The 15,366-nt window shown below is 42.9% G+C and overlaps 1 protein-coding gene across 3 annotated transcripts in view; it reads left to right on the top strand.

The window, feature by feature from the left end:
- The first annotated feature begins 457 nt into the window (after positions 1-457).
- Positions 458-15,366, top strand: part of arnt2 (aryl-hydrocarbon receptor nuclear translocator 2) — a 66,730-nt gene continuing 51,821 nt past the window's right edge. For 2 of the 3 annotated variants that reach the window (XM_085350610.1, XM_085350601.1), the window contains exons 1-3: positions 458-759; positions 11,622-11,733; positions 15,151-15,198. In XM_085350610.1, coding sequence (XP_085206736.1) covers positions 729-759; positions 11,622-11,733; positions 15,151-15,198 — 191 coding nt within the window. In that variant the 5' untranslated portion in view covers positions 458-728. Of the gene's footprint in view, positions 760-862; positions 963-11,621; positions 11,734-15,150; positions 15,199-15,366 lie in introns of those variants that run through there. The other variant, XM_085350619.1, reaches the window with a different exon arrangement.

Below are 15,366 nucleotides of genomic sequence, written 5' to 3'. Positions count from 1 at the left end.
GCTATTGCAGTTAATAATACAACAGCTTCTTGACATTTTTGTGTTTCTTTTTATCGCTGTGTGACTGATTTTAATTGAAAGCCTGCGTGCGCTAGTACCGCTTGCCACGAGTTCCCAGAATCCTTTGCGGTTCTACCCGTGAATGACGTCACATTTTCAATCTCTATATAATATGCATGTTAAATTTTATATTTGGGGTAAAATATCAAGTCTTTTCAAGTAAACCGGTTCAAGTCCAATTCAAGTCCCAAGTCATTGGTGTAAAAGTCCAAGTCAAGTCACAAGTCTTAGAACATTTTTTCAAGTCAAGTCTAAAGTCATAAAATTAATGACTCGAGTCTGACTCGAGTCCAAGTCATGTGACTCGAGTCCACACCTCTGCTGTAGAACATTAATTTATTCAAGCAAGTCGAAAATCTCGCGGTGTTACCATTCAGACATCTTGAATTTTATTAAAACCACTTTTTTTCATTAAAGATACGTCATATATATATATTTTAAATCTATCCATCTGTCTCTCTCTCTTTATATATTTATACAGACAGGCTTTGTTAGCGGCTTGAGTCCACATTATTTTCCGCTGCTTTAGCGGATGTGTAGTTGGTGGCTAGACCGAGTCTCGCGTGCTAATCCCGCGGAGAAGAGACAGTCTCTCACGGGGGCTTTCGAGCCGTATTGTGCGTCATCTGCATCGCCGCCGTTTTGTTATTTTTCTCCGCCGAGGAAACATGGCAACCCCGGCTGCGGTCAACCCGTCCGGTAAGTGAGCAGCTATAGTGTGCTGGTGGAGAAATAAAATGGATATGTTCAGGACAGTAAAGGAGAAAATGCAGCCGGGTTTTGTTTCGACTGTTGCTGAAGAAGGTCGAAGCTCCGACAGGCCGCCGTAGCCTGGCTCCAGCATCCATATCCCTTCCCCCACCAAGCCGACATTCACACCACCGCGAGGCTTTTCTTCCCAGGTTTGCAGCCAACTTCTGTCGAAATGACGTGGTTGCTGTGTGATTTTATGGCTTTATGCCCATTTGTTGTCATACTTTTGCTGCGATTCATGTCCCGTAGAACTGCTAGCTGTACGGGTTTGGCTGTCCAGCCCGTTGCTTTCCTCTCTCAGTGATACAAAAGGTTATTTTGCATATTGTTGCCGTACCCCATTGCCCTTTATACGCTGTGTTGCCTCTAAGATATTTAAATGCTCGTTTTTATGAAAGGGGAGCAGTCTCACATCGGCATTTGCCTTATTCGTGTATCTCTGTTCCGTGCCTGTTGATTCTTTATTGCACAGAAAGCCGATAAATATGTTCCGGGGCGCTTGGACAAAGCGGAATGCTGTTTAAAAGTCTGCCCCTGCACTTTGGGATTTCCTCTTGGTTTGGGGTAAATAAACAAGTAACTGCAAGCCGGCGTCAAGCCACGGTGAAAACAAGTGAGCTGAATCCATATATCTAAACTTTTAAAGACCACAAACAGGCTGCAGAGTCGAGGGGAAATTACGGTTCAGCGGCGGTGGCGCGTTGGCGGTGCGTGGACACGGTGTCCATCTGACAACTGATGCAGAGAACATCAGGTGTCAGAAATATGATGCACAACCTTTTGTGGGCTACTGTTGCCTGTGCTGTTGTCGGTCCTTAGCCAAGCACGGAGACGTTATAAGATACAAAGAACCGAAACAAAATGCTAAAAACAGCGAGAAGTGCCCACTGTAGCCGGTGTCGGTCACTTTTCATGATGCTGTCCTGATCTTTGGTATTTTGTTTTTCAATCTTTCTCCCATTCCTGGTAAACTCCACCGATCACCAGTCAGCTTTTGGCCCATGTCAAGCATCAGGCAGTTGCAGCATGCATGGAAGTTGGTTAAAAACCCCTCACAACATGCTTTTTGTTGCCAAATACTTGTAGATATGCAGACGGACACAACTGCAGTACCAAATGTTAAGCATCAGCATTAATAGACGTTAGCTGCTTGAATCAGTCCTAAAAATTTCACTACAATGCTAATACATTGTCCTCATTTTGCCAGTTTACTAAATAAGTTGTATGTGAAGTTCTACCTGTTTGCTACATTAATACTTGGTAAAGAATGAAAGTATATACTACTAAATAGGTTGAATTTTTTGAATTTTGATGGCAATTCAAAGGGAAAACAACCACGAAATGATGATAAAGTTATACAGCAGCTTCAGGACTAGGGCTGAACGATTATGGAAAATAATCTAATTGCGATTTTTTGCCCCAATATTGCGATTGCGATGCGATATGCGATTATTTTTTAAGGTATTTGTCTTCTGTATTATTAAACAAAGACAAGCAATACATCATATAGTATGGCCAATACTATATTACATTAATTTTAAACTGTTCTTTCCTGGAAGACAGACCTCTGTTATGATGACATGAGGTGATGCATGAATTGATGACTGACATTTTTATTTAACTTCTTCAATCACAACAGTATATTTGAACATACACAATAGTTTATTTTTAGCTTACAAACATCTGAGCATAAAGTGCTGACAAGGAACCCTGGTGTAAACATTAAAATGAAAGTCGGTACAATGTGCAGATTGCAGAAATATACATAAACAAAATCAGTGGCTTTACCACACTCAGTTTTTCGACATCTGTGAACTACTAGACAGTCATTCAATTAAAAAATAATATTAAATAAATAAAACTAATAAATAAAAAATACACACATCTTACTGATCTCTGCAGTCAGTAACATTACACATAAAGTGCAAACATAATAGCAATTGTATAAACACACACACAAACACGCCTTTAAAGTTTAAAGGCGTGAAATTGGACGGTCTAGTTCTGATTAGCGTCACCGCTGTCTCGGTGGAGTTTAATAAACTCGGCCGTCTGCTTCTTGCTATCTAAAATATAACCAGACACTGGTGTAAATTCTCGACTGTCTCATACTTCTGTTTAATAAGTTTTCTGTTTGACGTTTAGTCAGCTGTGTGAAAACCAAGGAGGAACCCACCCGGGGGATTAATAAAGTTTTATTTTATCTAATCTAATAACTTTAATCTCAGCCAAACCGATTTACTCACGAACAAACAAAACACTGAAAAAAGCCCAACAATAACATTTTTAGGTTGTCTAAGTGACTTATATATCACGTTTAACCCGAGCAGCGAAACTCCGCGGTGATCTGAAAATGATGTGCCGGGAGTTGTGCCGTTCTCGGCCGCATCAGTAACCCTCGAGCTCCCGGCTAGCTGTCGAGCTGGTGGGTAGCAGACGCCTCTGAAAACGTCGAAGCACTTTTGCAAATATGGGATATCTTGATAAACCGAGCAGATATTCGATGTTTACACAACTACTTTCTCGCCTGAAAATATGTTAAAAGTTTATTTTGTGACCCAGAAAGATTAGTATGAGTAATTTTAAAACTTAGTAGCGGCCGCCATTGCTGGAAACTGGAGTTTGGCTGGGCCGCGCTATGAATTCTGGGATATGGTAGTAATTTGGACAGCCTTCGGCGCGTCGCTGTGACGTAATCGGTCTACAAATGCGGCCTCAGGAGGATGCAGCCCATGAATTTGGACATGTCCAGAGTATAATCGCAGCCTTTGCGGTTAGAAAATTGCACTTGATCATGTCGCGATATTATCGCAAATGAGATATATCGTTCAGCCCTATTCAGGACTCGCTGGAATTCATTCAGCAAGTTTCAGAATGCTGCTGAACCATTTTCATCAGCAACAAAGATTTCAAGCTGTGACTGTCATCCTAGAAGAGAGCACTCCACAGTCTGAGATTAAATGGGGTCAAGCAGTCAATTACAAGCAATCTGTTTTTGATAATACAGTAATTAACTGTGGTAAATCACATGTTTTCTGCCGTCTACATAGGTAGGGATTCCTATTTAAAAAGTCCATTTGTCCTCAGCAAGTTTTCCTGTTGTACAAGAAAATAGCCAGGACTCAACTCAGCTGGCACAAATAGAGTTGAGTTCTCTGTGTGTGATCACGGACACAGACTCTGCAATCTGTTTACATTTATTAGTTGGACACAAATCATTTGCAAACCTTCAACAGTCCGAGTGAGACAGCGACTGTCTGCGGAAACGTTGCGTCTTCTCAGGCGATCTGTGCACTCGTCCTGTGATCAAAGGTGGTTGTGAGTGTGGAGCACCCTTGAGAATTTTTTTCTTGTCACACATCATATGTCACTGTAGCATAAATGAATTCAAGTTGACGTAATCTGAAAAAGTACTGCGGTAAAGTAATTATTCCTGTGCAGATGACAGAGACTCTCTTGAAGAAACGGGTCAGCCTTAATGCTTTGCGTCACTTCATTGACAGTGTAAATGAAAAGGGAATACAAATAAAGAACTGACTGGTTATTAGTACCTTTGCTGCATACAGAGTGTTGAAATGAGGTGCAATTAGAATGAAAAATGAACAGTCCTGTCAGACAATGAAAGGGCACTGTCAGCAGACAAACTGCAGAGAAAAAGGTGAAGAAGCGTGAACAGGCATGGTGGAGGAATTTCAGGAGTCATTTCTGACAGAAGGATAGAAGCAGGAGTGATGATGTATGGTTTGAAGAGGGGGGCACTGACAAAATGACAGGAGGCAGAGCTGAAGATGTTAAAGTTTTCATTGGGAGTGAGCAGGATGGACAAGATTAGAACTGAGTAAATCAGAGGGACATGCAGATGAGGGAGAGTGCATATACTGGACCAAAGATTTTGAATATGAAGCTACCAGGCAGAAGGAAAAGAGTAAGATCTCAGAGAAGACTACATGCAGAGGGCTGGTGTGACAGAGGTGCCTTCTAGGCATGTGGTCAGATGGAGGCAGATGAGCGGCTATTGTGACCCCTCAATCGAGCAGCTGAAAGAAAAGAAGACGGGGAGCAGACAAAACAAAATTCTTCTTATTCTTAGTCAAAGAAGATCTCAGTCAGTGCAGATGTCTTGTATGGAGGCTGCATCCAACTGTATAATGAGCCATTCCAATGTGTGGTGGATGCAGGCAGTGAGAGCTCTGTGTGTCATTAAGCACAGCCAGAGGAAAAAAATCAGCCTTATAGTTTCCCTGGGATGGCAGTAGAGTCAGGCACATTGACTCAGACCAGATACCCAGGGATGTGGGAGGGGCTGGTCACTGCAGGATTATTCCCATAATTCTGTGGCTCAGACTCATTTGGTGTAAGAGGGTGAGAAACACGAGAAGTGAAATGATCTGATGAGGTCTGTGTGCTTTGAGAGGACAAAAAAACCCATAAAAAAAAATCAGGCCATAAATCAAACTGCAGCTCAGAAGAGTAATCCGGTTGTTCAGTGATGACGCGACGAATCCTACTTCCGGGCCTAAAGTAGTCTGCGTTTAATATGGCTTTTGTGTTGTGAACATGTTTAATGTTTTGTATTTTCTTCTATTTGATCTCAAAAAGCTCCTAAAACAGTCAGTGATCACTGTTGACCTCCCTCGGCTTTTATTACCGCTAATCATTTATTTAAGCTCAGTTTTTAAAACCTTAGGATGTAGCTACAGCCCAGCCCATGCAGCAGTATATGAATGACTAACCTCGTATTGTGGATGGATTATCTCAGTTGTTCTCCTGGATGAAGTTTGGTCCTTTTACAGCATCCTGCCATGCAATTAATTTGTTCCTGACCACCGAGAACACTCACCTTAACTTTTATCGAGTGGAAAAAAAGTTAGCTTGTTTATATCATGCTAACATAGCTGTGTCGCTAGCGGTCACGTAGCACATCATTATATAGCAGCTAGCCCAACTTCAGTAACCCTACAAACGTCACTGCTGTTTAGTTTTCTGTCTTCATTTATGTTGGAAGTGATAACAGAGCTGTACGTTTTAATTTGTTTCCAAAACCCCGCAGCCAGGACATGCTATATTGTATTTAGATAGAAGCTAGCGAGCTAACTCCCTGCTAACTTCTAACTCCGTTAAATGTCATAAATTCCGTTTTCATGGATGCCTGGATGTTAAACTCAGTTGTTACACCTGGTAGAGCAGAACGCTGATCATTTTATTAAAGATGAAAGACTTTAGACAGTTTTTCAACTCTCAGTAATGCCATAGTGATCGTTTGATATATGGACCTGCAGCGGAGTTTAGACCCAGACACGGCTAGTGACGTCAGACTGAACAACCGGATTGCTAGAATGTAGCAGAGCATCCTTGTCAGATCTTTGACTGTTCATTTATCAGTTAAACTAGTCTTATTTATTGCTGAAATCATTTTCCATTAACTAAGTGATCAAAAAACAGAAAGTTGTTCTACACCTGTACTAAGGTCAGTTGATTTATTGAATTCATAAACCTTCCAAGTAAAGTTAGTTTCATAGCCATGCCCTTAACAAGCGATATATGGAGCGACTGCCTCTTCTTGCTGCTACTTCAATCATGAAACTGATCTGTGATCAGCTGATCGGCTTTTCTGTCGCGAGTCCGTCTCTCTGGTTTGTTTTTGGCCCACTTTGCACCAGAAAGAGGAAACCAGCGGCTGAACAACAGCAGCACATTTAAGCTTGATCAGCTGCTGTTAGAATTTATTTAATATTTCTTTCTACTCGAGGATCTTTTTCTACGTAGCTGACGGCTGTAACTGTGCAGGGGCGGAGCTAGCAAAGTTTAGCCAGGGGGGCCGATACGGCATGAACAGGGAAAAGGGGGCACAAAGACATACTTTTCTTTCTTATTCTCATTTAAAATGTCTAGCTTTTAATAAATAATTATCTGACACCCAAAGTTTAAATTTGATGTAAAATGTATAGAAGTCCATTACTGTATATAGTGACTGTTAAGTCTAATATATACCCTAGTAAGCTATAGTACTTTTTCCTTTGGGAAGGTACCATCTGTGCAGTCTGCAATTTTGTTGAAGAAAGATGTTGAATCTATTTAATATTTCTTGAAAAATAATTGATTTCTGTGCATTTTTTTTCACACTGCATCAAATTAAGGTTGATTACGTCGATTAAGCATCATGAGGTGGAGCGTGAGGGGTGGTTCCCTATTTTTTATTTATTTATTTTTGTTGTTGCTGGGAGTTGGAACCCTATTAGTTAGGTTGCTTAATATTTACGCTAAGTACTCTTTAAAATACCAGAATAGGGAGGATGGTGCAGGTTTAAGTTTATTAGATTGATCAGTATTGCTGAACTATGAAACATTTTTTTTGCATACAGGTATAACAGAATAGCTTTAGTGTAGTTGTTGTTTTAAACTTGAGTATGAACTTATACAAAATGCAGCAGGATATTTAAAAAACAGTTTTATTGATTAAAAAACACTATATCGGATTCATATCGGTATCGGCAGATATCCAAATTTATGATATCGGTATCGGACATAAAAAAGTGGTATCGTGCCATCTCTAGTATACACCAGTATATACCAGTATACACCAGTATATGCCAGTATATAACAGCAGATCAGAATATCCCTCCAAGACTAAATGGTAAATGGCCTGTATTTATATAGCGCTTTACTCGTCCCTAAGGACCCCAAAGCGCTTCACACATCCAGTCATCCACACATTCACACACTATGGAGCAATTTGAGCTTTTCCCACTACTTCTATTGGATTCATGCATTCACTATCAGACTAGCTTGTCTGGATTAGGGTTGTGGGATGCTCAGGCCGATCCCAGCTTCAACTAGGTTAGGCTGTTGGGAGTATTTAAGTTACAGAAAAGGTCCCCAAAAACCATATTTACACACAGGGACTAAACAATTAACTGTCCATTTATACAGCAGTGAAACTTGGTGACTTGAGGCATATATTTTTAAGGGTTCTGCACGTTTCTATTATCAGCCAACACATGCCAGCATTAATGTATGATTGCAAACAAGCCCTGTGTACCTGTACAGGCTATATCATTCGGATTCGATTTAGACACCTGCTCAGTAAACATAGTTTGTGAATACAGATAATGTTACCTTTAAAATCAAGTCTTTTACATTTTGGCCTTTGACTTCTACGTGATGATAAGTGATAATTCATCATGAGAAATGATAGCAGAGGTATAGAGAAACACTGACGGTGTTCAACATTTTAACCATGACAATTAAAGGAGATGAAACACTGTGAAACTGACATAGTTATAACTCTTAGAAGCTGTTTTTTTTTTTTAAAGTGCTTAAAATTAAAGTTTTAAAAACATGTTCAGCGCCATCTTCTACGTTACCGGGTTGGTTGGTTGCGTCTAATAGACTTCCATTAGTTCATGTTAGCTAACTAGCGACAGAACTGATAACTCGGGGGGAAATCGAGGTGACTAAAACTAAAAATGAGCTTAAGCGGGGTCGCTTGTGCTGCCCCTGAGTGCAACAATGAGTTTTAGGTTAAAACTAAGGATATAATTTCCACTTTCACTGTATGTGTCTTTAGCAGCATTTGTTTTTTTGTTATTATTTAGCTAGCTTCACTCGAAACTTGAAAGACGTGTATAGTGGTATTTTGAGTGTGTAATAATCCTGCTGTTTGAGGGCTGTTTGTTAAGCTTTGTGGCTAGGGGAAAAAACTATGGAGGTCAGAAATAAAGCGTGACTGAAGAGCGGGAATAGAAACAACCTTGGGTAAGGGTGTGCAGTGATTGAAAAGGAGAAAGGAGGCAGCATTTCCTTCAGTCTCCCCAAAGGCTCATTAATGGATTTAACCCCAGGGCTTTTCTACTTCTGGCTTTCTGGTCGAGCTCCAGACTTCTCACTGTCTCATCAACATAGTGAAACGAGTAGAGTAGAAGATGGCGGAGGCTAAAAACAGAGCTACGAGAGAACAGACACCTATCTGATATGAGGGATGTTTGTACTGGTGTTACTAGTGGCTTTTAATTTCCTAGGTTCCTTTTTGTTGTATAGATCAGGTTTTTATCATCATTTTGTTGTGGCACTCAACAATGAGGAGACATTTAGCCTGCTTTATTTAGTGCAGTGTTTGTGTCTGTGTGCATGTGAGATTGTGTATGTATATATCTCTGGGTGCAGTAACACATACTGTATCAAATTTTAATTAATTTACTTTGTGCACTGAGTTATACTGGCAGGTTTGCTTCACTTATCCATTTCACCTGGCTTAATGAGTGAGTGGCGCAGAAAGATGTAGAGGCACAGAGTGATGATAGAGACTCCAGGAGCATAGACTGTGGTCCTCACACTGTACCAGCTTAATGTTGAGTAAAAGAGGAAGCCTGTATTTTTACTGGTGTATGTGTATGTATGTGTGTGTATATGTATATATATATATATATATATATATATATATATATCACCCGGAATGGCTAACTGAAGGCCGGACGGTCCTGATCCCCAAGGACCCCAAGAAGGGACCGGTCCCCTCCAACTACCGACCAATAACCTGCCTCAGTACTACATGGAAGCTCCTGTCAGGCATCATATCGGCTAAGATGAACAGGCACATGGGTCAATACATGAGCGGGACACAGAAAGGAATTGGCAAGAATACCAGAGGTGCAAAACACCAGCTACTGGTAGACAGAACAATCAGCCGAGACTGCAAGACCAGACTGACCAACCTGTGCACTGCCTGGATTGATTACAAGAAGGCCTATGACTCAATGCCCCACAGCTGGATACTGGAATGCCTAGAATTGTACAAGATCAATGGGACCCTAAGAGCCTTCATCAGGAACTCAATGGGGATGTGGCGTACAACACTAGAGGCCAACTCCAAGCCCATAGCACAAGTTACCATCAAGTGCGGGATCTACCAAGGAGATGCTCTGTCCCCACTGCTGTTCTGCATAGGCCTGAACCCCCTCAGTGAGATCATTAACAAGACTGGCTACGGATACCGACTACGGAACGGAGCAGTTGTCAGCCACCTCCTGTACATGGATGACATCAAGCTGTATGCCAAGAGTGAACGAGACATCGATTCACTGATCCACACTACCAGGCTATACAGCAATGACATTGGAATGTCGTTCGGACTGGAGAAGTGTAGTCGGATGGTAACAAAGAGAGGGAAGGTAGTCAGAACTGAGGGGATTGAACTACCAGAAGGCAACATTGCAGACATAGAGGACAGTTACAAGTACCTGGGGATCCCGCAGGCAAATGGGAACCATGAAGAGGCCGCTAGAAAGGCTGCAACCACCAAGTACCTGCAGAGGGTCAGGCAAGTCCTGAGGAGTCAGCTGAATGGTAAGAACAAGATCCGGGCCATCAACACATACGCCCTGCCCGTGATCAGGTACCCTGCTGGGGTAATAAGCTGGCCAAAGGAGGAGATAGAAGCCACTGACATAAAGACAAGAAAGCTCCTGACCATGCATGGAGGGTTTCACCCCAAGTCCAGCACCCTGAGGCTGTACGCTAAGCGGAAGGAAGGGGGCCGGGGACTGGTGAGTGTCAGAACCACAGTCCAGGATGAGACAAGGAACATCCAAGAATACATTGGGAAGATGGCCCCAACTGACCGAGTGCTCAGTGAATACCTCAGGCAGCAGAAACCCAAGAAAGAGGAGGGAGACGAGGAACCATCATGGAAGGACAGGCCCCTGCACGGTATGTACCACCGGCAGATAGAGGAGGTGGCTGATATCCAGAAATCCTACCAGTGGCTGGACAAAGCTGGACTGAAAGACAGCACAGAGGCACTAATCATGGCAGCACAAGAACAAGCTCTGAGTACAAGATCCATAGAGGCTGGGGTCTATCACACCAGGCAAGACCCCAGGTGCAGGCTGTGTAAAGATGCCCCAGAGACTATCCAGCACATAACAGCAGGGTGCAAGATGCTAGCAGGCAAGGCATACATGGAACGCCATAACCAAGTGGCCGGCATAGTGTACAGGAACATCTGTGCCGAGTATAACCTAGAAGTCCCGAGGTCAAAATGGGAGATGCCCCCAAGGGTGGTGGAGAATGACCGAGCTAAGATCCTGTGGGACTTCCAGATACAGACGGACAAAATGGTGGTGGCTAACCAACCGGACATAGTGGTGGTAGACAAACAGAAGAAGACGGCCGTAGTGATCGATGTAGCGGTTCCCAATGACAGCAATATCAGGAAGAAGGAACACGAGAAGCTGGAGAAATACCAAGGGCTCAGAGAAGAGCTCGAGAGGATGTGGAGGGTGAAGGTAACGGTGGTCCCCGTGGTAATCGGAGCACTAGGTGCGGTGACTCCCAAGCTAGGCGAGTGGCTCCAGCAGATCCCGGGAACAACATCGGAGATCTCTGTCCAGAAGAGCGCAGTCCTGGGAACAGCTAAGATACTGCGCAGGACCCTCAAGCTCCCAGGCCTCTGGTAGAGGACCCGAGCTTGAAGGATAAACCGCCCGCAGGGGCGTGCTGGGTGTTTTTTATATATATATATATATATGTATATGTATGTCTAAAAACGTGTTTGATAATCTGAAAGTGTGACAAATATTTTTTTAACAGCACTGTAACATAAAAGCAATGTAAACATACATGTGAGTAGTTTAGAATATTTGACACATCTTACAGTACTTCAAATGCACATTTGCAAATTACAGTTTATATTAAGCAATGGAGAAGACACACACAGAGGACACACAAGCATAGAAACAGTTTTATAGCTGCAAATTATATTGCTTTAAGATTAGAACCATAGTTAGTCCTCCCTCTGTTATATCTTCCAGAAATGGGCAGTGAGTTGCCAGGGACAGTTTCAATGCCAGGAGCTGTTGGATCTGGACCGGTGAGGATGGGTGGAGCCGTCCCAGGTCGTGGGGGCAAGAGGAGATCAGGAGGGTGAGTGTCTTTACTGCTGATATGCTGTGGAAATTAGCTTTAAAATTAAAGGATCAAAAAAGCTTTGTTGGGTCATCAGTCCTTTAAATCCTGTTAGTGTTAAATTTACTGTATTCTGAACTAGTAAATGCAATCGGTGTAATTGTATTGAGGTTTAGGACTCTCGCAGTGTCCTCAATACTGCAGCATAACTGTATTGACACGACAAATTTTCTTATTGTCTTCTGCTTTTAAATGTATCTGCACCTACATGTCTGATTTTGGGCAATGAGTACACCATCAAAGAGCGATTTTTATCACTCCTGGGAACAATGCTAAGCCTCTCTCATCCTCGTTGGAACCGTGCAAGATTTAACACGTTGGTATTTCTAATTCACAGCGGTATGATTACACACTAGACAACTCGCTGCAATAAACTCACCACTTGCTAATTGCAAACTGCTCAGTGGAGTTGGTCCCACTGTGGGACATGGAACTGATTCTTGCTCTGTTGATGCAGCAAGATTCATTGCTATTGATAATGGAAAAATGCAGTAGTTCAGCATTTTCCCATTATCAATAGTAATTATCAACACATTGTGTCTATTGATAATACTTATTGATTTTTCTAAGAAGCGTGGGTGCTCACGTAGTTGCATCCCACAATCTCAATACCAGAAAGACAATCAAGGTTTAAATGAAAAACTAGAAGTTTGGGTGTCTCAAACTTTGAAAGCATATTGTTTAGAAGACTCGTTTATAAGAATAGTTTCTCCGCACAAGATACTATTTGTGAGGTCCAGCTGTTCTCTCTGCAGGAAAAAGCCAACAATGATCGTCCCTTCCATCGAGTTGTGATTCATTAACAGTATTAACTGAAAAAGTAACTGTATACTGTTAATACTGTTCTGTCATTCACAGTTTCTGTGAATATCCTCGCACATTTTATTCTGTGAGTGATAAAATGTGCGAGGATATTTTCTCACCTCTTTATATGAAAAATATTCTAGTGGAAAATGGAAGAAGTTGTTTGAATTTGTCATTTCAACTTTAAAAAGGATTCATTTAGAATGGAACCACATCTCATACTGAAGGCAGACCGCATTAGCATGGAAGTCACAGAATTACAAGAATGATCTGGAATACACATCGATTGCTCTAGACTTTGTATATTTCTGTTTGTTGTACATTAGTTGGTCAGTTTACACTTAACGGTGCACTTAACCCATGCACAGGCAATGTAGAAAGTAAGGTATGGCTCAAGGTTGCGATACAGTTTACTCCTGTCTATGGTGTTCCTGCTGTATGTGCCCAGCTCAGAGTGTATGTGAACGTGTTCACGTGTTTGTGTGGTTTCGAAATGATGTCAAGGTAACGAACAGCTAAAAATCTTCTCTGTTGCCTGCAGACAGTGTGCATAACAGTTTTAATTCTCCAGCAAGTATTCTTAACAGCAAACCCTAACCCTGAAAAAGGGAAATGGGCCCATGCTCCTATTGGCCCACCACTCGCAGGAGGCGCCATAGGGGTTGGTAGCAAAGTGTGTTGGGCGGAGGCCCTGGCGGACCGACCCCCAACTACCAAAACTAGTGACTGAGACATGGCATGTCACCTCTCTGGTGGGGAGGGAGCCTGTTAGTGCATGAGTTTGACAGAGGTACCAGCGAGATATAGTCTGGCTCACCTCCATGCACGGCCTGGGCTCTGGAACCACTCTCCTGGAGAGAGACTGGACTCTGTCTCAGTCTGGAGTTGACTTTGGTGAAAGGTACCGGGCTGGGGTGGTATCGTACTATCCCCTCGTCTTGCTGCCTGTAATGTGGGGTTTCTCCCAGTGGATGAGAGGGCTTGTTCCCTGCGCCTTTGGTTGGGGAATAGGTCCTGACTGTTGCCTGCACTTCTGCACTGAACCACAGTTTAGAGTACCCAGCTTTCTTGGGGTTCCTGGGTGGGGGTGCTTGAGGGTGCTGGGGACTCTATTGTCCTACTGGGAGACTTCAACGCTCATGTGGGCAACAACAGTGAGACCTGGAGGGGCGTGATTAGGAGGAATGGCCTCCTGGATCTGAACCTGAGCAATGTTTTGTTATTGGACTTCTTTGTAAACCACAGTTTGTCCATAATGAACACCGTATCCGAGCAGAAGTGCACGTGGCACCAAGACACCCTCAGCCGCAGGTCTGGTCATACGATTATAAATTCGAACATCAATCACCAGACCTGTGGCCTAATGTTCTGGACACTCAGGTGAAGAGAGGAGCTGTGCTGTCAACTGATCACCACCTGCTGGGGAAGGATGCTGGACAGACCTGGCGCACCTAAACGTGTAGTGAGGGTGTGCTGGGAACACCTAGCAGAGGCCCCGGCCCACTAGATCTTAAACTCACACCTCCGGCAGAGCGTCAACAGCATCTGAGACTGGGGACACTGAGTCTGCACCTGAGTTCAGCATCTCCAAATTAAAGTGAATAAATAACTGTAAGTGACACTTGACTCACTTTTAGTCACTTACAGTTATTTATTCACCTATTCAGTCAGTTAAATTTTAAAACTGTGTATATACTGTATATTCTGTGTGCCTGTTTATGCCCTGTCCTTATCTTCAACGCCATGCTGTTCTGTTGTATCTTAATTGCCCCTCGGGGATAAATAAAGTCCTTCTGATTCTGATTGCTGAAGCTGCTGCACCTAGTGGAAGGCTTTTACTTTGGTGGTCTCAGAATCTCAACACTGCTTTTCACAGAGGGTGTGGTTCTGTTGGCTTCATCAGGTGATGGCCTACAGCTCACATTGGAACGGTTCGCAGCCGAGTGTGAAGCGGTGGGAATGAGACTCGGCACCTCCACGTCTGAGGCCACGGTCCTCAGCCAGAAAAGGGTCGAGTGTCCATTCTGTCTCAAGGACAGATTCTTGCCCCAAGTGGAGGACTTCAAGTATCTTAGGGTCTTGTTCACAAGTGAAGGGAGCAGGGGCAGGGTACCTGATCACAGGCAGGGCCTAGGTGTTGACAGTTCTTACCGTTCAGCTCCTCAGGACTTGCCTGACCCTTTGCAGGTACTTGGTGGTTACAGCTTTCTCAGCGGCCTCTTTGTGGTTCCCATTCGCCTGTGGGACTCCTAGGTACTTGTAGCTGTCCTCAATGTCTGCAGTGTTGCCTTCTGGTAGTTCAGTCCACTCATTTCTGACTACATTTGCTTCTCTTCATTACCGTCCGCTGTCTTTGAGTCCAGCTTTGTCCAACCATTGGTAGGTATTCTATCAATGACAAAGGAGCTTTTCTACCTCTTCTTACGAATTACAAATTGCTTGTAATTTGTCGGCCAAACGTAGCTTGTGGCTATGTTCTGATACGTTTATGCAATATTTTAAATTTTTTATTAAAAACATACTTAATTAAATTAAGAAGTGGTAATTCTCTTTCCTGTTGTTGTTTCTCAGAATGGACTTTGATGATGAAGATGGAGAGGGGCCTAGCAAGTTTTCAAGGTGAGAACATTCACAGTAGATGGCACACATACTGTCTGAAATTGTTGAGTACATAGTTCATGAAAACCACACAGTTTTTGTTTCAGGGTACCGGCAGGTGCAATGAGTTGTTAATGGTTTCTTGGAACAAAGTAGCAGTTATGTTGGTTTAAATTGGTCCCTTAATTT

This window comes from Diplotaxodon limnothrissa, linkage group LG1 (assembly GCF_057381915.1).
Source record: "Diplotaxodon limnothrissa isolate DT_005_m linkage group LG1, D_limnothrissa_male_GT1.1, whole genome shotgun sequence".
NCBI classification, from domain to species: Eukaryota; Metazoa; Chordata; class Actinopteri; order Cichliformes; family Cichlidae; genus Diplotaxodon; species Diplotaxodon limnothrissa.
Note: the sequence above shows the minus strand (reverse complement) of the source record. Positions and strands in the feature narration are given on the sequence as shown.